This window comes from Penaeus chinensis, chromosome 9, assembly GCF_019202785.1.
Source record: "Penaeus chinensis breed Huanghai No. 1 chromosome 9, ASM1920278v2, whole genome shotgun sequence".
In the NCBI taxonomy this organism is placed as follows: domain Eukaryota; kingdom Metazoa; phylum Arthropoda; class Malacostraca; order Decapoda; family Penaeidae; genus Penaeus; species Penaeus chinensis.
The window spans coordinates 35,523,230-35,545,729 of NC_061827.1; the positions used below are offsets into that span (position 1 = coordinate 35,523,230).

Genomic DNA, 22,500 nt, shown 5'->3' on the forward strand with positions numbered 1-22,500 from the left:
TGATTACTCTGGACCGTCGGCGGTGTTTACCTCACTCTGGGCGGCGGGCTCAGGCCTCTCGCGATTGGCTCGTTCGCCGTGTTGGGGAGCACCTGTCAGAAATTCAGCAGCTGTCCCGTGACTTTGACGTGTGTGCTTCTTTCCGCCTGCTCCGCTGGATCCTTCTCCTGTCTGTTTTGTAAATATCCTGTGTTTCTTGTGTAAAACGTGCCCTTTAGCATTAAAACCTTGTGTATGTTTCCTCTGGTGTGTTTCCGTTGACCTGACCGCTCTGATTCCTTAAAACGAACCCTGACAGTTTATTTATTCGTTCTTCTATCTTACTTTAGCATTCACGTAAATTTCCATTTGTTTTCACAACATCGAACAGTCGAAATGAACCCAAATAAGAGCGTAATAAAGATGAACGTCGTTTATAGCACAATTGTTGTTGTTTTACGTTGTGTCACGAACGTGAATGTTAATAACGGCCCACATCAGAGAACATTATTACTTAACATTACGAGGCTTAATTATTCATTCTGAATCGGTGCGCTTCTAGATTAGGTTATTTTTTTTACATTTATCTTTAGGACTGCGATCCTTTTGGGTTTTATGGCTGTCTATTGGACTTTTTTTTTCCGCGAGACTCCTATCCCATGACCATTTCCGCTGTTTACTCGCCCAAAAGCCACACGTGTATCGTTACTTACCTATGACTCGTAGGCAAGACTACGGAATAGTTTTTTTCTGTACTCCGTACTTGCCTAAAATAACGTATCATAATTTCATGTGTATGCGCTGAATATATATATATATATATATATATATATATATATATATATATATATAGATATATAGATAGATAGAGAGATAGATAGATATATACATGTTTGTATATATATGTATATGTATATTTACATATATATATGTGTATATATATGTGTGTGTGTGTGTGTGTATGTACATGTATGTATATATATGTATATGTTTATGTACATATATACATGTAGGTATATGTATATATGAATATATGTATATATAAGTATATATGTATACACATGCACACACACATTTATATATGTATGTATGCATACATAAATACATTTATATACATATATATGTATATTATATATGTGTATATGTGTTTGTGTGTTTCTCTGTACACACACTTACAGTATTATACACACTGAATGTATTTTTATTTTTATTATTATTAGCTTATCTCTTCGTTTTCTACAAGTTCATCCATCGTGGCAACAAAAGCACCATATAAAATACGGCACGGTACGAAGTCCTGCTAATTTCACCGTACCTGAATCTTACCGTAGCATACTCATAAATACCGTACCTGTGGGTGAATGGGTTTTACTCCTCTCTGTGCACCTGGCGAATCCCTCCCTCTTAGATCTACAGGGGGGAGGGGGAGAGGGGGGAAATCAGTATCACGGCAGCCCTTGTGATAGCTGGATGTGGCGGGTAAACCATTGCTAGTTTGTGTTTTACCATGAAATCTGAAGCTCATTCGCAGACAATAGCGTTTTGTGTGCCCAGGTAAATTATCAGTGTCATTTCGCCGTGAGACAAAAGCTTGCATTTATACTCATACATACACTGCTCGACATACGGGACGTCGGGACTATCAGGTTCCTGTGGATCAGTGATCATGATACTCAGAGCCATTTAGTTTCATTATCATCGCCCATTTGCCACTAGCTTGTTATATCTGAAAGTCACTTCAATCACTATTTATTTCTATCAGCATTTTCAATCCGTTTCTAACATGTGTAGGAGGGGAGCTCGGCTGGGAGAAACAAACACATTATTTTCATAAAACACCTGTTCGGGGCCTACGTGGCATACGGTCGTAAGTACTAGACACTCGTACACGCATATGCGTCCACAGACATGTATGTGTGTGTATGTTCTTATATGTACACACACACACACACACACACACACACACACACACACGTATATATAAATATACCTTGTAGAGTTAGATATGAATATATATATATATTGATATATATGTGTGTATACTTAAACATTTATGTATACGTAAATACACGTACATACAAACTCACACATGCACGAGTGCACACACACACACACACACACACACACACACACACACACACACACACACACACACACACACACACACATACACACACGCGCGCACACACACCCACGCCCACAACGACAACAAAACACACACTAAAAAGAAACCGCACAGAAAAAAAAATGAAACAGACGTCAGTACAAGATAATAACATATTATTTATGATAAGGTACTTGTGTGATTACGTTTCCTGATTAGGCGACTAGTACTGTTTACTTTTCATGGAATGCTGGCGCTGGCGGACATGTTGCTTGTGATCCCAATGGCCTGTTTGAGTTTTCGATCTATCTACCGAAAAAAACAAGGGATTCTGAGACGAGTTTCAGTGGAACGTATGAAAGACTTATTTGAAAGCTAGATTCCATTTGTCTTGCGAGTCACAGTTACAGTTTGCTGCCTCCTATTTGCCCTTAATTACTCATGGAAACTATGCATTTTTTAAATTTCGTCCTTCTTAGTTCTGTGTTAGCGGTTCTTAATAGTTTACCCCTAGATAAGCCTTTTTTTAACACGCATTACACTTCTTTGGAGAATTTTACGATGAACAATCTTTGACAAGAGAAATTCTCACATGTGTTAATGCGTTATTTTCAGGCATATCTTTATTACCATTTATCATTATAAAGAATTAAAAAGCAACATGGGATATTGATCGATTGCCTTCACAGAATACCTGTAATGTTTCTACGTGGCATGTGTGTGTGTGTGTGTGTGTGTGTGTGTGTGTGTGTGTGTGTGTGTGTGTGTGTGTGTGATACCGCTCAAAGTATGACAAATAATTGCACGTGTGTGTATAAGGCTATATGTATATCTCTATTTATGATATGTGAAATACATATGTAGTACATATTCGTATATTTCAACAAAGCTGTTGGTCTTTGTTGGGGGAGGGAGTGACTATATCATTTCAGCTGGGAAATTCAAACCAAATAATCATATACGTGATTTAAACAAAGCATGTGTGATTCCGTGTGTATGGTTGATTGTGTGTATATATGTATATTAAACACACGTGTGTGTGTGTGTGTGTGTGTAAGCGATCAGAGAGAATTCCTTGTGTATAAGGCTTCAGGTTTCCTATGTCCGTTTCCAGTGTTGTGCTATTTAGCTGTATAAGTTTCTCAACCAAAATTGAACCACTAACTTAAAACTCAGCAGCTGTCCTATCGTTTAATGTTGCATCTGGTCCGTGATTTCCGGCATCTGTTGTGTAAAATTTTGCTGTTGTTTCTAACACCTGTCTTGTAATCTATCTGACACTTGTTTTGTGGTTGCCTATACAAACGCTAGTCACTGGCTGCGTCTTATTTGAGTCATTGAGACTGCAGCCACGTATGAAATCGAGTTCCTGCACACTGAAAATAAGCTAATGTGGTACCAAAATCCTTCAACAACATTATCAGATCTACAAGTAGAAGAAATCTGTCACTGGCGATCTGTGAAATACGTGCCTGAAAAAAAGTAGTTGCCATATGCTTGAAGGAGTAAAACTCGATCGCTTAAATATATCATGTATTGGTTTAAACTATTTTGGTAACAAGTATTGGGCATCACGGAGCAATCAAGTGCCTGCAGATGCTGAATTTCAGAAGGACAGAGATAACCTCAAAGATACCCTTACAATTAGTACTTCCGAGGAAAACATTGATTACCCTCAGTGCTTGTTCAGCAAATCAGCCCTGTTTTGCAGGATGAGCCGTTTCATCGTCATACCACGTTGTCCTGAAGACGCAACCAGTGTAGTGCGAGGTCTGAGACATTACTTAAGTCTGCTTCAAAGCACTTCGGACCCAAAAGACCCATGGTCTGGACCTCACCACGGGGCTGTTGGGCTTATCTGTGTTTCCCCTTTATCTCTGGTGGACACAACTTGGTTACGCAAACAGCACTGTTCTGTGCTGTTGAGGAAACGCCCCTGTTGTTGGCACTGGTGGGTACTGGTCTGGCCATGGTGTTGTTATGGACCATTGTCTGATCCGTTCATTTGAGGTGTTGGTATCCTAGAGTTCTTTTATAGTGACAAAAAAATTCCATAACTTCAGGCATCATCATTCTTGTTGATGGCTGTGAAGGGGGTGTCTCTTTTTTTTTTTTCTTTTTCTTTTTTTGAGCGATGCTGGCCTGGCAGCATAGTGCAGGCCTTGGGGATGGTTTACCTTTAATTTGCTGGCAGGTCAACAATAACGGTTCTTATTGTAAGCGTGGCTTCATACCCATCTCCAATATACTGTGTTCGGCTCAAAACTTAATTACAGCAAGAGTGCCTTGGTATGAAGCCACCTTGATCTGGTGTTACTTGCTGTCTGGTGATTGGAGATATGCTTAACAGAAGCAGGCTTTCATATGATTTGTATAGGTGGCAAAGGAGGGATATCGGTAAGTAATTTTTTGGATGTATGGAGACTTTATGCAACCACTCTAGTTCTTTTCCAAATGGCTGGGACGGTTGCAGTTTCTAAACTTTTGTTGTAGATCAGCAAGAGCCAGTTTCTTGCTCTAGGGTCAAGCTGTTTAAGTTGCCTTTCCTGGTATCATCTATCTAATATCATCGTCGAGCTCCTGTGCTGGAAGGAAGCAAACTCATTTTGATGGTCTTAAGTCGTTTACTTCTCTTCTGATGTTCTCGGAGCGCTGCTTTTCTCTTTTGGCATTTTGTTCCTTATGAGCTTACAGGCAATTTGGTTCGGCGGGACGGCAGCTGTACGTGGAACATTACCGGTTGCAGAGGTTATTTTCAACTATTGTTTCTCAAGTCAGTATTTTCTGTTGTTTCTATTCATTTCTCTCGTCTTGTGTCCTTCAGCTGGTGGTGGACCTCTTTACGTCAAGCGGTTATGTGTTCGCCAAAGGGATCTTTTTCAAATGATTCCTCATACTGTGCTTTTTATTTATTATTATTATTTTTTTTTTTTACTTCTTTGAATTCCTTTGGTGTGACTAGTATTCTTCCTTGGTGACAATGTTACGGGGCCGAGTGTTCATCCTTTTACCACCTTGGTAATTGCATCATAAGGCGTGCCTGTCCCTGGTTGCATAATTGAAGGTTGAGTTGATTTTACTGTCTCTTTAAGTGCAGTGACATGTCATTCAGCAAGACCTTATTACATTCACTATCGTTTGCCTATAAGGTAATTATGTTATTCCTTAATTTTCTCTCTATATATGGCATTGAAATAATTGTGGATGCCAGTTTTTCACAGGGGCTGTGGAGATGGTTGTCAGTGTTAGTATATTATGCGAACGAAGAAGCCACACTATGATGAACAACGTGCTTTCATCAAAACTTCATATAGGTTTCATGCAATTATGGTTAAACAACACAAAGTTATGAGACAAGGTTTTTATCCGAGTTTCATCTCAATCTCTGCCTCTGTTAGAATTCACAATTATTTCAATGCCATATATAGAGAGAAAATTAAGGAATAACATAATTACCTTATATGCAAACGATAGTGAATGTAATAAGGTCTTACTGAATGACATGTCACTGCACTTAAAGAGACAGTAAAATCAACTCAACCTTCAATTATGCAACCAGGGACAGGCACGCCTTATGATGCAATTACCAAGGTGGTAAAAGGATGAACACTCGGCCCCGTAACATTATCACCAAGGAAGAATACTAGTCACACCAAAGGAATTCAAAGAAGTCAAAAAAAAATAATAATAATACTGAATAAAAAGCACAGTATGAGGAATCATTTGAAAAAGATCCCTTTGGATCGGGTTTTGTCACTATCCTTAGAGTAAGAGTACCTTTCAGCAACTTTCCTTTTTTTATGTTCGCATAAATCCAATGGACTTTCTAATCTTTATGTATATTTTCCTTTTGCCTTTATCTCTTCTAGACTGTATAATTCATGTGCTTATTCGAAGTCCTAACTATATTGTTTATTTAAGTTCACATAAGGAATATAAACTCGATAACAGATCGATAACTACTGTGTTGTAGGATTCGAAGACTGTTCATATTTTTCTTTCTTCTTTTCTTTAGAGTTACTTGCGAGCATGAGAATAGACTTAAATACACCCTTCTTATTTTGCAACAATAGCACCCAGGTTGCACAATATATCTCATGTGTTCCTTCCTCCACAGTTGTTCTTGTCGGATGGGCAATCGGTTCTACACCAAGCTGTTCATTTTCTTCGTAGTTTGTAACAGTATTTGGATCATCTACCCGCCTGTGGTTCAATGGAGGGAAGCTTTGGCGTGTAAGTAAATTAATCATGATTAGTTTCGCATGGAAATGGAAATGCATATATATATATATATATATATATATATATATATATATATATATATATATATGTATATATATATATATGTATATATATATGTATATATAAATATGGTATATATGTATATGTATATGTATATATACATATATGTGTGTATATATGTGAATGTGTATGTGCATGTGCATGTGCGTGTGCGTGTGTGTGTGTGTGTGTGTGTGTGTGTGTGTGTGTGTGTGTGTGTGTGTGTGTTAGAGTGTCTGTGTATGAATGTATAAGTATGTATGTATATGTATATATATATATGTGTGTATGTGTGTGTGTGTGTGCGTGTGTGTGTAATATGTATATATACATATATGTATACACACGTATATACTATATGTGTGTGTGTGTGTGTATATATATATATATATGTATATATATATATATATATATATACACATACATATATATGTGTCTCATTTCCTTTCAAGATGGCAAGCTCAACAGAACCGAAAATGGTTCGCCTCAGACGCCCCTCTCTGAGCAGCGCGTGGCGGGCGCGGGCGGGGTGAGGGGAGTGGAGTGGTGGCAGAAACATCTATGCAAATCGGCTTTCCTCGAACAACCTGAGGATTCCAAGATGATGGATTTGCTGATGCTTTCCAGGTAAATTACTCACGAATCTGTTTTACGTTTTGGAAAATATCATTGCAGGGAATTAGTTTTTTTCATTGAATTATGCGCTGAATAAATCCAAACCGCGATTCATCTCTAATATATGAGATAAAATCTCCAGCGAGATTTGACAATTCAGTAATTTACATTAAGCGCTCAACAGCCTGAAAGCTTTATCGTTATTACTGTTCTAATCACTATTATTACTATTACTATTATCCCTATCGTCCCAATTATCTTTTTTATCCCTATCGCATTCATTATCGCAATTATCTCTATCATAACAATTATCAATATTATCCCTATCGTGTTTACTGTATTCATTAAACCTGGTATCATACCTCGTTCCTCTCGTCACTTTTATTGGCAAGTTTATACCAATTCACTGTACCTTTTCGTTGCATGATCCTGCAGAGACATCACGCCCAATGCAAGCGATTATAACGTGTACCTCGGGGAGACAGGCTGCAACCCACGCCCACTGTACAGAGCGTGGTGTTCCGTCGAGAGGTAATGTCAGCCATGTTGCAAGAAGAGTCGCGTGTGTTCCCTTTTTATGTGTTGAGAACTTTCATGAAAAGCTCAGAAAAAATAATCTATATCTTGTCCTGGAGATGTGTTGAATACCAAGAGCAGTTTATGAGTCTGTTTGTTCCCTTGTCCCTTCCATTTTTCTTTTTCTTCTTTTTCCGTTTGTGTATCTGACTCATCTAGTCTCACGAAGGAGCGTACTACTTTAACTTTATAATAAGCTATTTTACTGACGCAGCTGTGGCCTTCTCAAAGGGTATTTCACACTCTGCTGTAAAGTTTGCATCACCTTCTCTTCCAACTTCATTCTTCTCTCCTTACCTTTTTTCCTCCTATGTATTGTTTCTTTGTGTGTGTGTGTTTTCTCTTTATCTTCATACGTTATCAAATCAGTCTAGCTGCACTCGCTGTTCTTAAGTATGTTTCCTGTTCTCAGACTTTCCTATAGTTGTTTTTCAAAGCTATTGTCATTACACATTACCATGATTTATCAAATCTGTAGAACAGCCTTTGTTGTCCTGACCTTTGCTTTCACATTTTTTTCTCTCTCTCTTTCTCAGCCTTGACGGATCTCACTTCCTAGGTCTTCCTTAGACATTTTTAGTTGGATTCGCTTTTATCTTTCCTTAAATTTTCCCTTCAGAGATTTCTCTCCAGTTGACATCCTTAGTCGTTCTTTCGCGCTACTCCTTTCCACCTTTTATTTTTATTTTCATTTAAGCTTCATTTCCTGGAAAACAGTTCCATTTCGTGCTGTTTATCTTTGGGCAGTTTATCGTTGTTGTTTTTCTGCATTATTTCCCTTATTGGTTTGTAACTTGGAGACCACAGCAGCCGGCCGATGTCAGGGCGCTGCGCCGTTCTTCTGTGTCTTATTGCAGAGTTTGATGCTTTTCAAGTGTTCTCTTCAGCACATATGACTATTTGGGTGTTTCACCCTCCGCGCTCGGATGTGGCCTTCTGATTCCCACAGGCTTGTAGGAAAGGACTAATTACGGCCATGTGTGTTGAAGTACACTCACTACCAATCTTGGAAATTATTGCCTTTGTCCGTCAGTGCTTGGTACCTAACCTTAGATAGTTCTTTGTTGGTCTAGTTTAAATTTTCATTTATATATACATTGTAATATGATGTTATGAGTGACCATATTTTTGTCTCTGCTTCTCCATGTCTCTCTCTTTCAATTACTCCTTTCCTTAAAATCTTGATCTTTCTCTCTCTATTTCTCTTCCTCTTTTCCTTTGACCCAATCTCTCTCTCTATCTTTTTATCTCCCTTTCCTTCTCCCTCTCCCACTCTCTCATATCCATGCCACTTACCTTGAACGCTTCGGAAAAAAAAAAAATCATTTTCTTGCCACAACTAACACAATCAGGAGCTCTCGAATATCCAGAAGCAGGGGTCGATCCCAAACACCACCGAACTAACGCTTCCCGTTTCGCCCGTGGAGCTTCGCACTTCAGAACCCGACGGCGAAAGTGTGGTATCTGATCACCTCCCCGCAAGTGGACGACACCGACGCTCTCGTCACCAACCTCAAAAAGCGTTACAGCAACCTGAACGTCGTGGGGGCCGATCTCGACAAGATGTTCACCGGAACGCCCGTCGAGAAAATATTCAAGTCGGGCAAGTGGGCGCACAACACGCGTGAGTAACCGTTTATTCGATATGGGGCAGTTTGTTTCAAGCAGTGATGAAGCCTGTTTCGTAGACGTACTAATTTTTACACCTGTAGAGCCAAAGAACGCATAATGTTAGTCGAATATCAAAATTAAATCCATACGCAGATGTCATAATTAAACTTTATCTGAAAAGTTTATGTTTTATTTATATGATGTAACTATAATACATGAAAACCGTACAACGAAGAAATCAATGTTATTAAAAGGAACATATAAAATCATATTCACGACCACTTTGTTACACGCTGTAGTCGCGCAACCAAGCTTAGATCTGCAGATTAAGAAATCATAGGCCTTATTTGCAGTGCTAAAATATCTGCATTAATTTCAAGTTTCGTGGGCGGAGCATCGGCGGGTGTATGAAAACCCATCGAATCTATTTGTCTAAAAATAAATATTTTACTGCATTTTCATAAGTTACTTAATTGATACCCACATTACTGCTATGCTATATTAGTAATGTTAAGGTCATTATTCATAATGCTGGTGTTGACCACTGTAATATGAATAATAATGGTAAATGATATTGCAATAATGATACTAACAATAGTAATAAAAGATACTAATAACATTCATTATTTTAGTAATAGTGTTGGTATTTTAAACATCATTATTATCATATATCATTAATATCATTTATAAAGAAGACAAAAGAAATCGTACTGTTTTCGTGGATGTATGTTTATATATATATACATATATATATATATATATATATATATATATATATATATACATATTACTCTGGTTGCGACTTCACTTCAACATCCTTTTAATAAACTCCGAAAACATATGTAGTATATCTATAATATTCTCGTAAATTCTCATATATTGTAACAGAATATTCACGTACAGTCCCTTGCGAGTTTAGAAATATATATACGTCACGTAAAGCGCAGGTGTTTGCAGGATAACAGTGTGGGGTTGCTTCATGTGAGTTTTCTTGTTTTGAGTTAATAGTGTGTATAGTCCCTTTGTTATGACACCTGCACAACCATGGGTATCTGAAAATGGAAATCTGAAAGGTAATAAAATGGGAAATATAAGGCTTTATGGAAATTGAGATCTTCAGGCTTCCAACTTTGGTTACACATTACAAAGAAGTTTCATCTTATCACTCTGGTTTGGAAAAAGTAGTATCACAAAATAGTTGAGTTTCGAAGTCCCTTAGGCCACAAATAGAAACTGGTCACGGTTGTAATTTCATTGTTCCTCAGAATAACTTTTATTTTCTTCGTTGTTTGGTTTAAGTGCATTACTCTTACATAATCTAGATAAAATATTCACGCATCAGCTTGAATCGATTTTATTACCACGTAATAAAAAATGAATAATCGGCTAGCAACACCTAGTATCCATGTGCTTTTCTGAATATGCAGTTTGTGAAATCGCGACCGAGCCCGCGGTAGTTACTGTCGTGAAATAATTAATCCATATTTCTCCATCAAGAAAAATAACATTAATATCCCTAATCCGGGACGGAGTAGGGATTATTTTATATGTTGAATGTTTTCGGTCTAGAAACTTAAGAAAGTTATATACCCAGACACACACACAAGCTCCCTTTAGCCCCATTCCAACACCCTTGGACCCGTATGTGTTCCCTCCAGCCTGGCCGGCGAACAATATCTCCAACCTCCTGAGGAATGTTCTGCTGTGGCTGTGGGGCGGGATGAACGTCGACACCGACTGCATCTGCGTCAGGAACGTCACGAGCCTGCATAACGTTATGGCCTACGATGAGATCGGGCAAATCGCCAACAACGCCATCATGCATTTCGACGCGCAAAGCCCATTCACGTTCGCGTTGATGTCGTATATGAAGAAACATTTCCGAGTGAGTCGTGATGTTAATGTTGATGTCATTGTTTTTTTTCTTTTCTTTTTTTCGTTTTTTACATCTCTTTTTCTCAAAGAAATAATTGAAATGCAGAAGCGAATATCTTTTTCAAATGATATGAATCAAACGGAAAATACAGGAGGGAAGAAATACTAAAATAATGTATCGATACCAATGCTTGGTCTCTTCATAGTGAAATGTGCAAAAAACAAAAACAAATGAATGAATGGATAAAGAAAGAAAGAAAATATACAGCCATATCTTTCCCAGGTGTCAACGTGGCATGTGAACGGGCCGGGTACAGCCACGGCCGTTACGAAGCAAGTCTGCAATGCCACGAACATGAATGACGTCTTCATAAAAAAATGCAGTGCCGTGACCCTCCTTCCGTTAAAGAATTTGCAGATAGTTCGGTGGAACCAATGGAAAAACTTCTTCGAGGGCGAACCAGAAAAATTTATAGAGGTTTGTAAGTTATATATATATATATATATATATATTGTGTTTTTCTTTTCTTCTCTCTTCAGACACAAAAATGCATTCGTAGGTGCACAGCTTACACACGCACTATTACGGCCAAAATGTGTAAAAACATGTTTCGGATTCCGTCTCGAACACGCAAATAATGCAACCCTTATTGTTTGTTAGATGGGTTTTGGAGCTTCATTTGTGACACATTTTTTTTCCTGCACAATATTATAAGTTGACTCTCGTTCGAGCTTTACCCAAAACAACACAAAAAATTCACACAACTGCTTGTTACTGTTAGATAATTGTTGTGTGTAAAAAATGTGTTTTTTAGACCGTCTAGAGTAGGGGTTACCAACCGGTGGGTCGCTAAGTGTCCATTTTAGATAATACTATGAAACAAATGAAACAATGTCTGCAAGGAATACTGCTATATTGCCAAACATGTTTTTTTTTTTTTTTTCTCCTCGTAGCCTTAAAACAGTTACAAAAATTACAAATGAAACAGCTGTTGTCCGGGCTGGGGGTGTAGGGAATATACCAAGGGGTTTGAGAAAGTAAAAATGATCTGTGTACAGTTTAATAGTTCGTAAACTGACATCTCGAGGATATTCCTATATGAAAGGTTGGTCAGACACATATGAACACGTAGAACAACAATGTCATAATACCCCTTTTGAAAGTTCTCTCTAATTCTCTAGTTCTCTTTCTCTCTCTTCTTTCTTATTCGCGTGTGTGAATGAATGGATGCTTAAAAAATACACATACTGTCTATATATATATGCGTGTATGTGTGTGTTTATATATAAGCATTTGACTTATAATGGACAATTGTAATTATGAGTATATTAGTGATTATATAGTAATATACTAATCCTTCATATTTTCCCTTTCCAGACACACAAAGACGGCTATATTATGCATATGTACAACAAACTCAGCAAGGAAATACCTATTAAAATAGGTTCAAAAAACGTCTATGATCACATTTCTAGAACCTTTTGTCCTGTCACTTATAGAGCTGCCAAACGTAGAGCATTTTTCTTCTAGTATATTTTTATGTTAGTTTTTGTTTTATCATATTTTGTAAAACATTTTCCCAGATGTCGAATGTCGAATTTTTAGAACTAATAAATTTAATAATATTTAATATTTTTTTAATTTTAGTTTGTACCTATCTGGACATCTTGCTTTGTTTTCTTGGGGTCAACACACAGTTGAAAAAACAATAAGACAAGAATAAAAAGAGAAATCACGCAATAACATAAAACAGAGGAGACAAACGAAAAAAAAAATGATAGAAATGAAAACGAATAACATTTAATCTTGTATTTTAATAAAATATAATGAAATGGAAGCTAAAAATAATAAAAAATAAATAAATCCAAATATCCTGTATTTCGTGTCATGCTTTTATTGTTATTATTATCATATCATTATTATTATTCCCTAATCCGGAAAATAAGAGAATGATACTATAATGATTCTCCTTATCGCTTACCTGTTATATTAACTGTTATTTGTTTATTTATATATTTATTTATCTTTAAAGATAAGATACTTACTGTCCTTACAAGCAGATGCCAAGAGTCTCGGCCCCATTCACATGTCTTTACATTTCTTTTTCTTTTTTTCTTTCTCCTTTGGAAAAAAAATACATTGATGTGTGTATGCATATATATATAAATATATATATATATATATATATATATATATATGTGTGTGTCTGTGTGTGTGTGTGTGTGTGTAATATATATATAAATATATATATAGATATATATGTGTATGTGTGTATAAATATAAATATATATATATATATGTGTGTGTGTGTGTGTGTGTGTGTGTGTGTGTGTGTAAATTATCACTATGAAATACAAAACACATACCATAAAAAAATAATTTGTTACATTTTATCCCTAAATTTTCCATTCACTAATGGCTTTGTATGTACAATTTTTTTGTCTTTTCTTTTGTAAATGTAGGTTAAATAAATGTTGAATATCTTATTACTCTCAGTACGACATGTATAAACATGATTCCTATTGACTTTAATTCTGCTTTGGTGTAATTTTTTTTAATAAAGGATAAAAATCAAAATGTGATAATCCCACGATAAAAAATTATATTAATTCAGAAATGAATCCATAATAACTTATTCACACGATTTCCGAAAATGGTACTAGTTACATTATCATCAAAGAATTATTCTAAAACTATTAAAACACTTGCCATATGTGTATCTAACTTTTATCCTTAGCGTTTCAGTTGCTTAAAATTGTTCCAATATGCCACCGAGGAGTAATAGTAAACGTATTAACCCATTCGCCCCATGTGGCAAGAATATATGCCATGCCCACTGTAATAAACGTTTATTTATTGTATTTACACATAGATGGCTCTACAAGTTCTTAATAACCAAATAGCCAGTTATCAGAAACTACCTATCTCACCTGTTTACCCTTTTCTTTCACTTTAAGAAAGGGTCTTTTGTATCATTTCATTGTCTAAAATATTTTAATGACAAATTAATAATCATAACATCAATAACAATAATAACAGTATCGATAGCAATGGTATTAATTTCCCCGTCAATTCAAGGAATGGGAAAATCAGTATCGGTAACTAGGGCCTACTGATAGACTCCTTGCCGGCTGAGCACATGTGGAGCCATCTGTACGGAACAAAATTAACCAAAAACTACAGGGGACAGAACATAAATCCGGGGCGAATGGGTTAATGGTGGTTCCCAAAGAGGGGCAGGCAAAAACAGATGCGGAGACCATACTTTGAGGCTATGGATAGATAAAACCACTGGCTGGGGGAATTTACAGGTTCAGTGACGGTTTGTGCAATGCCTTGCTGCCAGACGTTATTTTCTGTGTAATTACTTTTTTTTTTCGTCTGATTTTGTGTTCTTGGCATAAAACAAAGACACTGAGACGTAAAGTGTAATAAATTATTTAATTCTGTAGTACCTTTTGCTAGATTCATCAAAAGGCAAACTTCACATTTCTTTAATATTTCTAAAAAGAAAAATTACAAATGGAGTTTTTATATTAACATAATGAATGTAGAACTGTAAACAGACACTGTAGTCACGGATTATACTTGACAGTGGGCCATGGAGAAGGATCATAAATGTGTGTGTGTGTGTGTGTGTATGTATGTATGTATGTATGTATGTATGTATGTATGTATGTATGTATGTATGTATGTGTATGTATATATATATATATATGTGTGTGTGTGTGTGTGTGTGTGTGTGTGTGTGTATGTATATGTATATGTATATATATATGTATTTATATATATATTTACTTATTTATATATATATATTTAAATACATATATATGAAAAGTGGGTAACGGCCTTAGAAAGCTTGGGAACTTTCGAATACTTTATTTCAATGCATATGTTCTTCATGTTTATTTACCTGTACTGGAAATATTTCTAGGATATGATATTTTTTTCTTTTTCTTTTTCTTTTCTTTTACTTTTTTTTTTATCTACACAGTGCTATTTAACTACCAGTTACTATGAAAGGATACACAAATATTTGTCTCTGGAAACTAGACTTAAACTGCAGACAAATAATGAAACCAAAAACATTGAGACAAAAAAAATCAGACCAAGGACGTCGAGACAAAATGAATAATAATAAATAAATAAATAAAATAAAAATAAGAATCAGACCATAAACGTTCATACAAAAAAATCAGACAAAAACGTCCATACAAAAAAATAATTAGAAAATAATGAGGCCAAAATCGTCTAGTCCAAAAAAACAAAAAACAGATAAAAAATGATCAGACCAAAAAAAAGAAAAAGAAAAAAAAGCATCAGACCAAAAATATCCAGACCAAACACATTCAGACCAAAAAACGTCCAGTATTAAAACATCCAGACCAAAAACACCTAGACTTAAAACATCCAGAACAAAATATATCAGACCTAAAATATGAACACTATAAAAACATCAGACCGAACACATCTAGACCAAAGAATCAGACCAAAAACAACCAATCCTAAAATATTCAGACCAAAAAAAAAAATAGTCCAAAAAAAATCCAGTCCTAAAAGATTAGACAAAAAACACCCAGTCCAAAAAAAAATCAGACCAAATAATTCTGTTCAAAAACATCAGACCATAAACATCCAGTCAAATAAAAACATCTAGTAAGAAAAAAAAAACATCCAGACCATAAACTTCCAATCCAAAAACATCCACTCGAACTAGAAAAAGATCGCTCTCCGTCTGGCAGCCTCGTACGTGTTTGGGCAGACGACGCTGGCAACGCTGTCATAGATGGTTCCGGAGCCTATTTTAACCGCACTTTTCTTGCTGAGTTTGTTATACATGTGCAAGATGTAGGCGTCTTTGTGTTCCTGCAAAGAGAGAGGGGGGTGAGTGACAGTCCGCTTTCACTAGCCATTCTTCATATTGCAAGCTACTTTGTTGTGTGTGAGTGTGTATGCATGACTAAGTAGGTGTTCATGTTGGAATCTTCTTAAAGCGGGTGGGTGTGTCTGCGCAGATATTATGTTTGGTTACCCCTAGGAATTTGCTTCCTTTTCCCTCCTTAAAGAAATTCCCCCACTGTGTCCAGGTATAGAGTTGCATATTCCTCAACGGCATCAACTTCACGCTGTCGCATTCCTCGTGAAGGATCTGATTCAGGTTTTTGGTTCCGCAGACCTTCTTGGCGATGAGCGATGCCGCCCCTGGCCCGTTGACGTGCCACTTGGCCACCTGGAAGGATCAGAGGAGGGAGCGCTGCTATTTCTAGTGTTACATACATTTCCTGGCAATACATGTCCCCGCGGAAAAAATTCCTTAGGCCATATAATCCATGAACTCGCCTGGAAATGTTGTTTCAGGTACTCCATGGTTTCGAGAATGAACCGATGGCGGGCTTCGAAGTGCATGATGGCGTTGTTGGCGACCTTGTCCTTTTCGTCGTAAGCGATCGCGTTGTACAGCTGCGTGACCTTCCTGACGCAGATGCAGTCGGTGTCGGCGTTCATCCCGCCCCACAGCCACAGCAGGATGTTCCGCAGCAGGTTGGAGAGGTTGTTCGCCGGCCAAGCTTTGAGTGAGACACGATTAGACGTTGATCGGAGTTCGTTTCATTGAGGTGTTTAAGAGTACAACTGGGTGCAAAATGGTTGGATGACACTGATTTGTATGTGAATATAGATGTATTTGTATTATATATATATACATATACATATATGCATTCGTACACACACACGCACACAAACACACACACACACACACACACACACACACACACACGCACACGCACACGCACACGCACACGCACACGCACACGCACACGCACACACACACACATCTCAAAGGCTACATTTTTGTTTAAATGTTACTATCTATATGTATCTCAGTATCTCTGACATTTGTACATCTCTGTCGATCTCTACATCTCTGTCGCATGACTATGCATTTCACTCGCTAATATATAACTTCGTATACGTGTTATTAAAGGGAACACGTTGCCAGAGCCATATATTCACTTCCTTAACATATATATAACTAAGTCATTTGACATATGTGCTTCTAGAGTCCACCTTTATTTTTTAATATTTTAGAATCAATAAAATCACGAGGAATTGTTATCAGAAAACTCGTCTTTAGTATCAAAACCAGGTGTTGGGCGAAGAACAGACTTTGAAAATTATACGCTGCATAACATTCATGCTCGGAGACGGAAGCAAACTCGAAAAGTTTAAGTGGCCATATGTAACAATATATTTTATTTACCAATAACCCAGTCACATAATTTACTTTAAATCACTCAGTTAATCTACATCAGGCTATCCCCATATACCATCTATCTAGAGATATCACTCCACTTCATTTATTTGAGAGAGAGAGAGAAAGAGAAAGAGAAAGAGAGAGAGAGAGAGAGAGAGAGAGAGAGAGAGATACACATACACAGGCAGACATACAGATAGAAATGCGTGTTAGCTGAGTTTTGACCTGTCATTTACAGCGCTGTTAAATTAAAGATTCAGACAAATTGGACCTCCAGGAAACACGGCCAATAATAGTAATTGCATCACAACCATACCGATGTCAGTTTGTTGGTATGATAATGAAACTGGTGCTAGATCTGTGGCTAATGACTTGACTGTGATATCTTACGAGATGAAGTTAATGGCAAAATGCAAATACTGATAAAAAAAATAGACTTGATAACTCACGCGTGTTGTGGGCCCAGGTCCCCGACTTAAATAATTTCTCAAGGGGGGTCCCGGTGAACATCGTGTTGAGATCGGCGCCAACGACATCTAAATTTTTGTACTTCTTCTTGAGTAACGTGACGAGCCTGTCTGTGTCGTCTACGTGCGGAGCGGTGACCACGTACCAGATCTTCGCTGTTGGGTTCTGGTTGGCGAAACTTGGTAGAGAGGAGACCGAGAAGTATTAGTTGCGAGAGTGTGTACTCTCTTCAATCAACAGCGTTTTGACATTGAAACATTTCGGATTGATTACTTCTCTTGGATGTTGAGATTTTTTTTTGAGATTCCTCATAAGGTCGATTATCGCAAATCTGTTATGATCTCTCTATGGAAGGCTATTTTTTTTTTTAGCTAAACAAAAAACAAGCAAACAAAAAAAAACACTATCGACTGATTAGAATTACAAATCGCTCACTATTGCGCCTACATAAAAAAACAAAAAAACATCTCAAAATCAAGGCTCACTCTACCTCTCCACGGAACACCACGCTCTGTACAGTGGGCGAGGGTTACAGCTTGTCTCCGCGAGGTACACGTTATAATCGCTTGCATTGGGCGTGATGTCCCTAATTAAGAATTAAAATGATTACGGTGTGAATAATGGTGAAGACAGCAGTGGTGAATTCAAATGCTTCTTTGATTATTATCCTTTTTAGACAATAAATATGGACACACATGCAGTCATTATGCAAGAAAATGTAAAGGCACTATGATTGTTCATATGTCTAGACCATTGGTTCCCAACCTGGGGGTAAATTACCCCCTGGGGGTAATTTAGCAATTTTTCGGGGGTAATGGAGGGGTGACAGAAAAATGTTAAGAATTCTGAAAATCAAGTAAGCATTGGTATTAGGATTAATGTTAACTTAGTCTTAGTATTCTAAGTTGTAAAGTAAACCTATTATAAGTAAGTAACAAAGCTAAACCAAATAACAATAAATATCAAAAACTAATATACAGTATTAGAAAAGAAAAAATATATAGCTAAGTGTGTGGTAACCGTAAAGTATTTTCACAAGTATGCTTTCAACCACGAAGCCAAGAATTCCTCAACTAGCTTCAAATATGCAACTCCAACCATCTCACTGATGCTCTTGACATCTTTGGTAAGTCATTAGAGATGCAAAATGTACTAATACAATAAATAAAAGAAATTATCTCTAGTGTTTTAGTTTAGCCATATATATATAAATGTTGACAACATTTTGTGAAAGGGGTAACATGCTTAATGTGGCATGCTAAATTGGGTAACAAGCTGAAAAAGGTTGGGAACCACTGGTCTAGACGAAGAAAACTGTCGCTAGCGCTTTACTATTGTGCTATCTAGTATCCCCTGTATGCAGACACCTGTCGTAGCTTATACCATTATACATATGGTATCACACTTTCAATTAAGTATGATACAGCGGAACTATGTCTAGACGAAGAAAACTGTCGCTAGCGCTTTACTATTGTGCTATCTAGTATCCCTTGTATGCAGACACCTGTCGTAGCTTATACCATTATACATATGGTATCACACTTTTAATTAAGTATGATACAGCGGAACTAGTGTGGGACAATTACACTCGCGTTCCTAGGTTTGGCAAAACTACAGAGATCACTGGCAAGAACTGTTGTTGTAATATTCTATATTTAAGTTTTGCTGTTGTTATTTTTTTTTATTTTTTATATATATATATATATATATATATATATATATATATATATTTCATGTTGACATACTGTTTCTAAATTATTCCACACTTTCATTCGATTTAGCTCAATGAAAGTTTAAGTCTGCTTTGAGTATGCAGTAAAGTTGTTTTTTAACTCACAGCGAAAAATTGGTAACATTTTTTTTTTCTTTTGTTATGAAAATTTGCGCAGAATACTGATGATGATAAGCTCCAATTCTTTTGTTATAATTTTATCAATATTATTATTATCATCATCATTATCATTACTGTTGTTATCATTACTCGTTAATCGATTGTTCTTAAAGATGTCTCCTGTAACCTGATCAGAGGAAACCTAAGAATAATAAAAATGACAATGAAGATGCCTCTATCACCGAAGATGAGAATGATGAGTCATGCAGTGGAAGCACACACTCAGAACACAAGTGCACAAGCAGGTGTAGCTGGTGAGTTACCTGGCAAGCATCGGCAGGGTCAGTGTCTCCGATTCCTCAGGTACATCATTGACATTGGCTTTGCACAGTTCTTTCTGCCAGCTTTCCAACGTCTGTGTGTTCTCTTTCGGGTATTTTTCTGTGACTTCTTTGGAAGTGTCAAGCTTGATCTCTTTTCATGAAAAAAATAGCTTTATTTGTTTGAGTTTTATGCGAGTCGAAAGGGGTGTGTTTGTTAGTCTGATTCCATGTTCTCTCCCTCCCCCCCACCCTCCCTCTCCCTCATTCTCTCTCTCTCTCTCTCTCTCTCTCTCTCTCTCTCTCTCTCTCTCTCTCTCTCTCTCTCTCTCTCTCTCTCTCTCTCTCTTACCTTCGCTCACCTCTCACTCCCTCTCGTTTTCTATTTCAAGACATTATTTCTAGAACCTACAGAAAAATATGATAATCAAATAAAAATCATTATATATTTCCCATCAATGCACCAATAATACTAAACGTTGCTGAGGAAATACATTACATACCAATTCGTGACCTCGTAACTTGGTCCCCATACACCATACTGTACAGGATGATGGAGCCAATGGAAAGCACGAGGGAGAAAATAGTGCATTTTTGGCGTGTCATGCACGAAGACATTCTGAAAACATAATACCAATTAAGACAGATTTTTAAAAATTGAGAGGTGTATATTTCTTTAATGTCTGTATATATAACTTCCTGTCATACAAAACAAACCTTATATTGCATCACTGACATTGTTTCCACTGCACTGTTAAACCTCCCTTAATGCATGACAGTCACGCGGGAAGGTTGCATGACTAACGCTGCCACCAAACCCGTTAGACTGTGAAATGGACTGGATCTAACTACATTTTCATTACTTCTCTCAACATTGTTTCCAGACCATCTTCTACTAACAAATTCCTCCCACATATTCTCCACACCCCTATATCGCGTAAATACAGACAGAAACGCGGGGACCGAAGGCGATTTCAACTTTCCAAATGCACACTTGATTGTTCCGTCTCCTACGCCGACCTCATCGAGGACTGACGCACAAGTTACAGTACAACTTCATCACTATTACTATTGCCATCAGTGTTATTATCCTTAGGCCTTTGTTGGGAGATGTTTTTTTTTTTTTTTTCTAGCGTCTTCGCGCGAGTGCGCTTCTCCCGACTCATCTGGAGTTCCGCAAGGCGTCGTCCTAGAGCCACCAACTTCCTAGTAAACATTAATGCTCTCCCATTGTCTACGCCGAATTCATATGCTAGAATTTGGCTAGCATCAGAGTTTTATTTCGACCTGATAATACTGAAGTCGACTGCATACAAGTTCAACTCGATATATATTCCCTTGGACAGTGGAAAAGAACTTTGCATACGACATTCAGAAAAGAGAAATTTACCAATCCGATACATGTCCATACCACGCAACCAATAACTTGGCATCCACAACATCTGTTAAAGCCAACAGAACAACGGGGTCCCTGAGACATGAAATACAGCTTACAAACACTTGTACAATCATTGGAACACTACATGATAATATGTGGCCCCTACAGCTCAAACAGGGCCGCACGATTACAAACAATTTCACTAGTACACTGTACAGGGCACATTAATAAACAGGTTAACATGTATCTGCTCCAAAATGTTAAGACAACAATACAGATTTGTAATCATTTACAAAATCACACACACAAACAGATAAATAGGTAATAATAAATAAACAAATACGTAAATAGACATTACAAACATTCACGAATCCGTATACAGGTGTTACACGTATCACACGTAACACACATGCAGCAGATGTTTGTACGCATTAAAAAAAATTACGAATAAATTACACAGACACCTCACAATACCAACACCTTCACAAACGCAGATACCACCCAGTCTCTAATACTGGGATGCCCAGTCTTTCCCCTGCCACTGCGTCATTGCTTTGGATCATGGATTCAGATGCGCCGTGGACCTCTTGCCCCCCTCCCCCCTCCGCTTCGTTCTGTGTCTTGTAACAATATATTTATAGGAATAATTTGCATTGTTACATGACGAAATCACTGAATGTAAAAAATGTACCGAAAGTATCTAAGCAGATAAACATTATTTACCTTAAATGAGACCCAAGAGTTCGTTTTGATTTCGCCAGCCAGTGTTTGGATTTCCCGCCTCACCTACGCCACTTCTGATCATTCAGCGTGTCCCAGAGTACCCCACCTCTACTCTGAGTCTTCCTCTGATCCCCACTCTTAGCAACCAACCTCACAAGCGAGATATAAGATAAAAAAGCTCTCATACTTCCAAACTCTAGAACGAGTCCTCAGCACCTCAACAACACCTAGTTATTCACGCACACAGAGGAGCCAACTGCACGACAGTCACTGAATGGATTAAACAACTGGACCCTTTCCCGGGGATACTTTTTTTTTTTTCTTTTCATTTCTTTTCTTCTCATTTTCTTTGACCTTTTTACTAATGATTGCGAAGGCAGACTTCTTCAACTAGCCATAGACATTCTAAAATACTGAAAAAGATGAAAGTCATAGGGCACCCGCTGAACCAAAGCACACCCTTAAACCAACTAAACCAACAGATT

At 37.3% G+C, this 22,500-nt stretch overlaps 3 protein-coding genes across 7 annotated transcripts in view; 1 reads left to right on the plus strand and 2 right to left on the minus strand.

The window, feature by feature from the left end:
- LOC125028864 (lactosylceramide 4-alpha-galactosyltransferase-like) overlaps nucleotides 1–1,466 on the minus strand; it is an 11,565-nt gene extending 10,099 nt beyond the window's left edge. Inside the window, exon 1 of the mRNA XM_047618422.1 lies at nucleotides 1,331–1,466. The gene's annotated coding sequence lies outside the window, so the exon portion shown is untranslated. The remainder of the gene's footprint in view (nucleotides 1–1,330) is intronic.
- LOC125028863 (lactosylceramide 4-alpha-galactosyltransferase-like) lies at nucleotides 1,399–12,672 on the plus strand. Of its 4 annotated transcripts, none has more exons than XM_047618418.1 (8): nucleotides 1,399–1,533; nucleotides 6,201–6,316; nucleotides 6,817–6,991; nucleotides 7,415–7,510; nucleotides 8,983–9,179; nucleotides 10,825–11,051; nucleotides 11,325–11,519; nucleotides 12,420–12,672. In XM_047618418.1, exons 1-8 carry the CDS (start codon nucleotides 1,487–1,489, stop codon nucleotides 12,570–12,572), a joined length of 1,206 nt encoding a protein of 401 aa, XP_047474374.1. In that variant the 5' UTR covers nucleotides 1,399–1,486; the 3' UTR covers nucleotides 12,573–12,672. The 4 variants fall into 4 exon arrangements, with proteins under 4 accessions (XP_047474374.1, XP_047474373.1, XP_047474372.1 ...); XM_047618417.1 differs by lacking the exon at nucleotides 1,399–1,533 and adding an exon at nucleotides 2,910–4,034 and having other exon boundaries at nucleotides 11,325–11,523; XM_047618416.1 differs by lacking the exon at nucleotides 1,399–1,533 and adding an exon at nucleotides 2,919–4,034.
- A 2,098-nt stretch (nucleotides 12,673–14,770) lies between these two features.
- LOC125029140 lies at nucleotides 14,771–20,521 on the minus strand. 2 transcript variants are annotated; one of them, XR_007115154.1, is made up of 6 exons: nucleotides 20,418–20,521; nucleotides 19,918–20,068; nucleotides 18,254–18,349; nucleotides 17,745–17,941; nucleotides 16,075–16,609; nucleotides 14,771–15,908 (listed from the first exon to the last, which is right to left on the minus strand). XR_007115154.1 is itself a non-coding variant. In XM_047618963.1 (5 exons), exons 1-5 carry the CDS (start codon nucleotides 20,518–20,520, stop codon nucleotides 16,197–16,199), a joined length of 960 nt encoding a protein of 319 aa, XP_047474919.1. In that variant the 5' UTR covers nucleotide 20,521; the 3' UTR covers nucleotides 14,771–16,196. The 2 variants fall into 2 exon arrangements, 1 of the variants encoding a protein (XP_047474919.1); XM_047618963.1 differs by having other exon boundaries at nucleotides 14,771–16,609.
- Between the last annotated feature and the right edge of the window lie 1,979 nt (nucleotides 20,522–22,500).

Coding starts and splice junctions, on each gene's coding strand:
- LOC125028863 (XM_047618416.1), top strand. CDS start 3,577: ATGCTTGAAGGAGTAAAACTCGATCGCTTAAATATATCATGTATTGGT. Junction 6,317..6,816: donor ATGGAGGGAAGCTTTGGCGT/GTAAGTAAATTA, acceptor TTTCCTTTCAAG/ATGGCAAGCTCAACAGAACC. Junction 6,992..7,414: donor GATTTGCTGATGCTTTCCAG/GTAAATTACTCA, acceptor ATGATCCTGCAG/AGACATCACGCCCAATGCAA.
- LOC125029140 (XM_047618963.1), bottom strand. CDS start 20,520: ATGACACGCCAAAAATGCACTATTTTCTCCCTCGTGCTTTCCATTGGC. Junction 17,942..18,253: donor GCGTGGTGTTCCGTGGAGAG/GTAGAGTGAGCC, acceptor CTCTCTACCAAG/TTTCGCCAACCAGAACCCAA. Junction 16,610..17,744: donor GACCTGGGCCCACAACACGC/GTGAGTTATCAA, acceptor TCTCACTCAAAG/CTTGGCCGGCGAACAACCTC.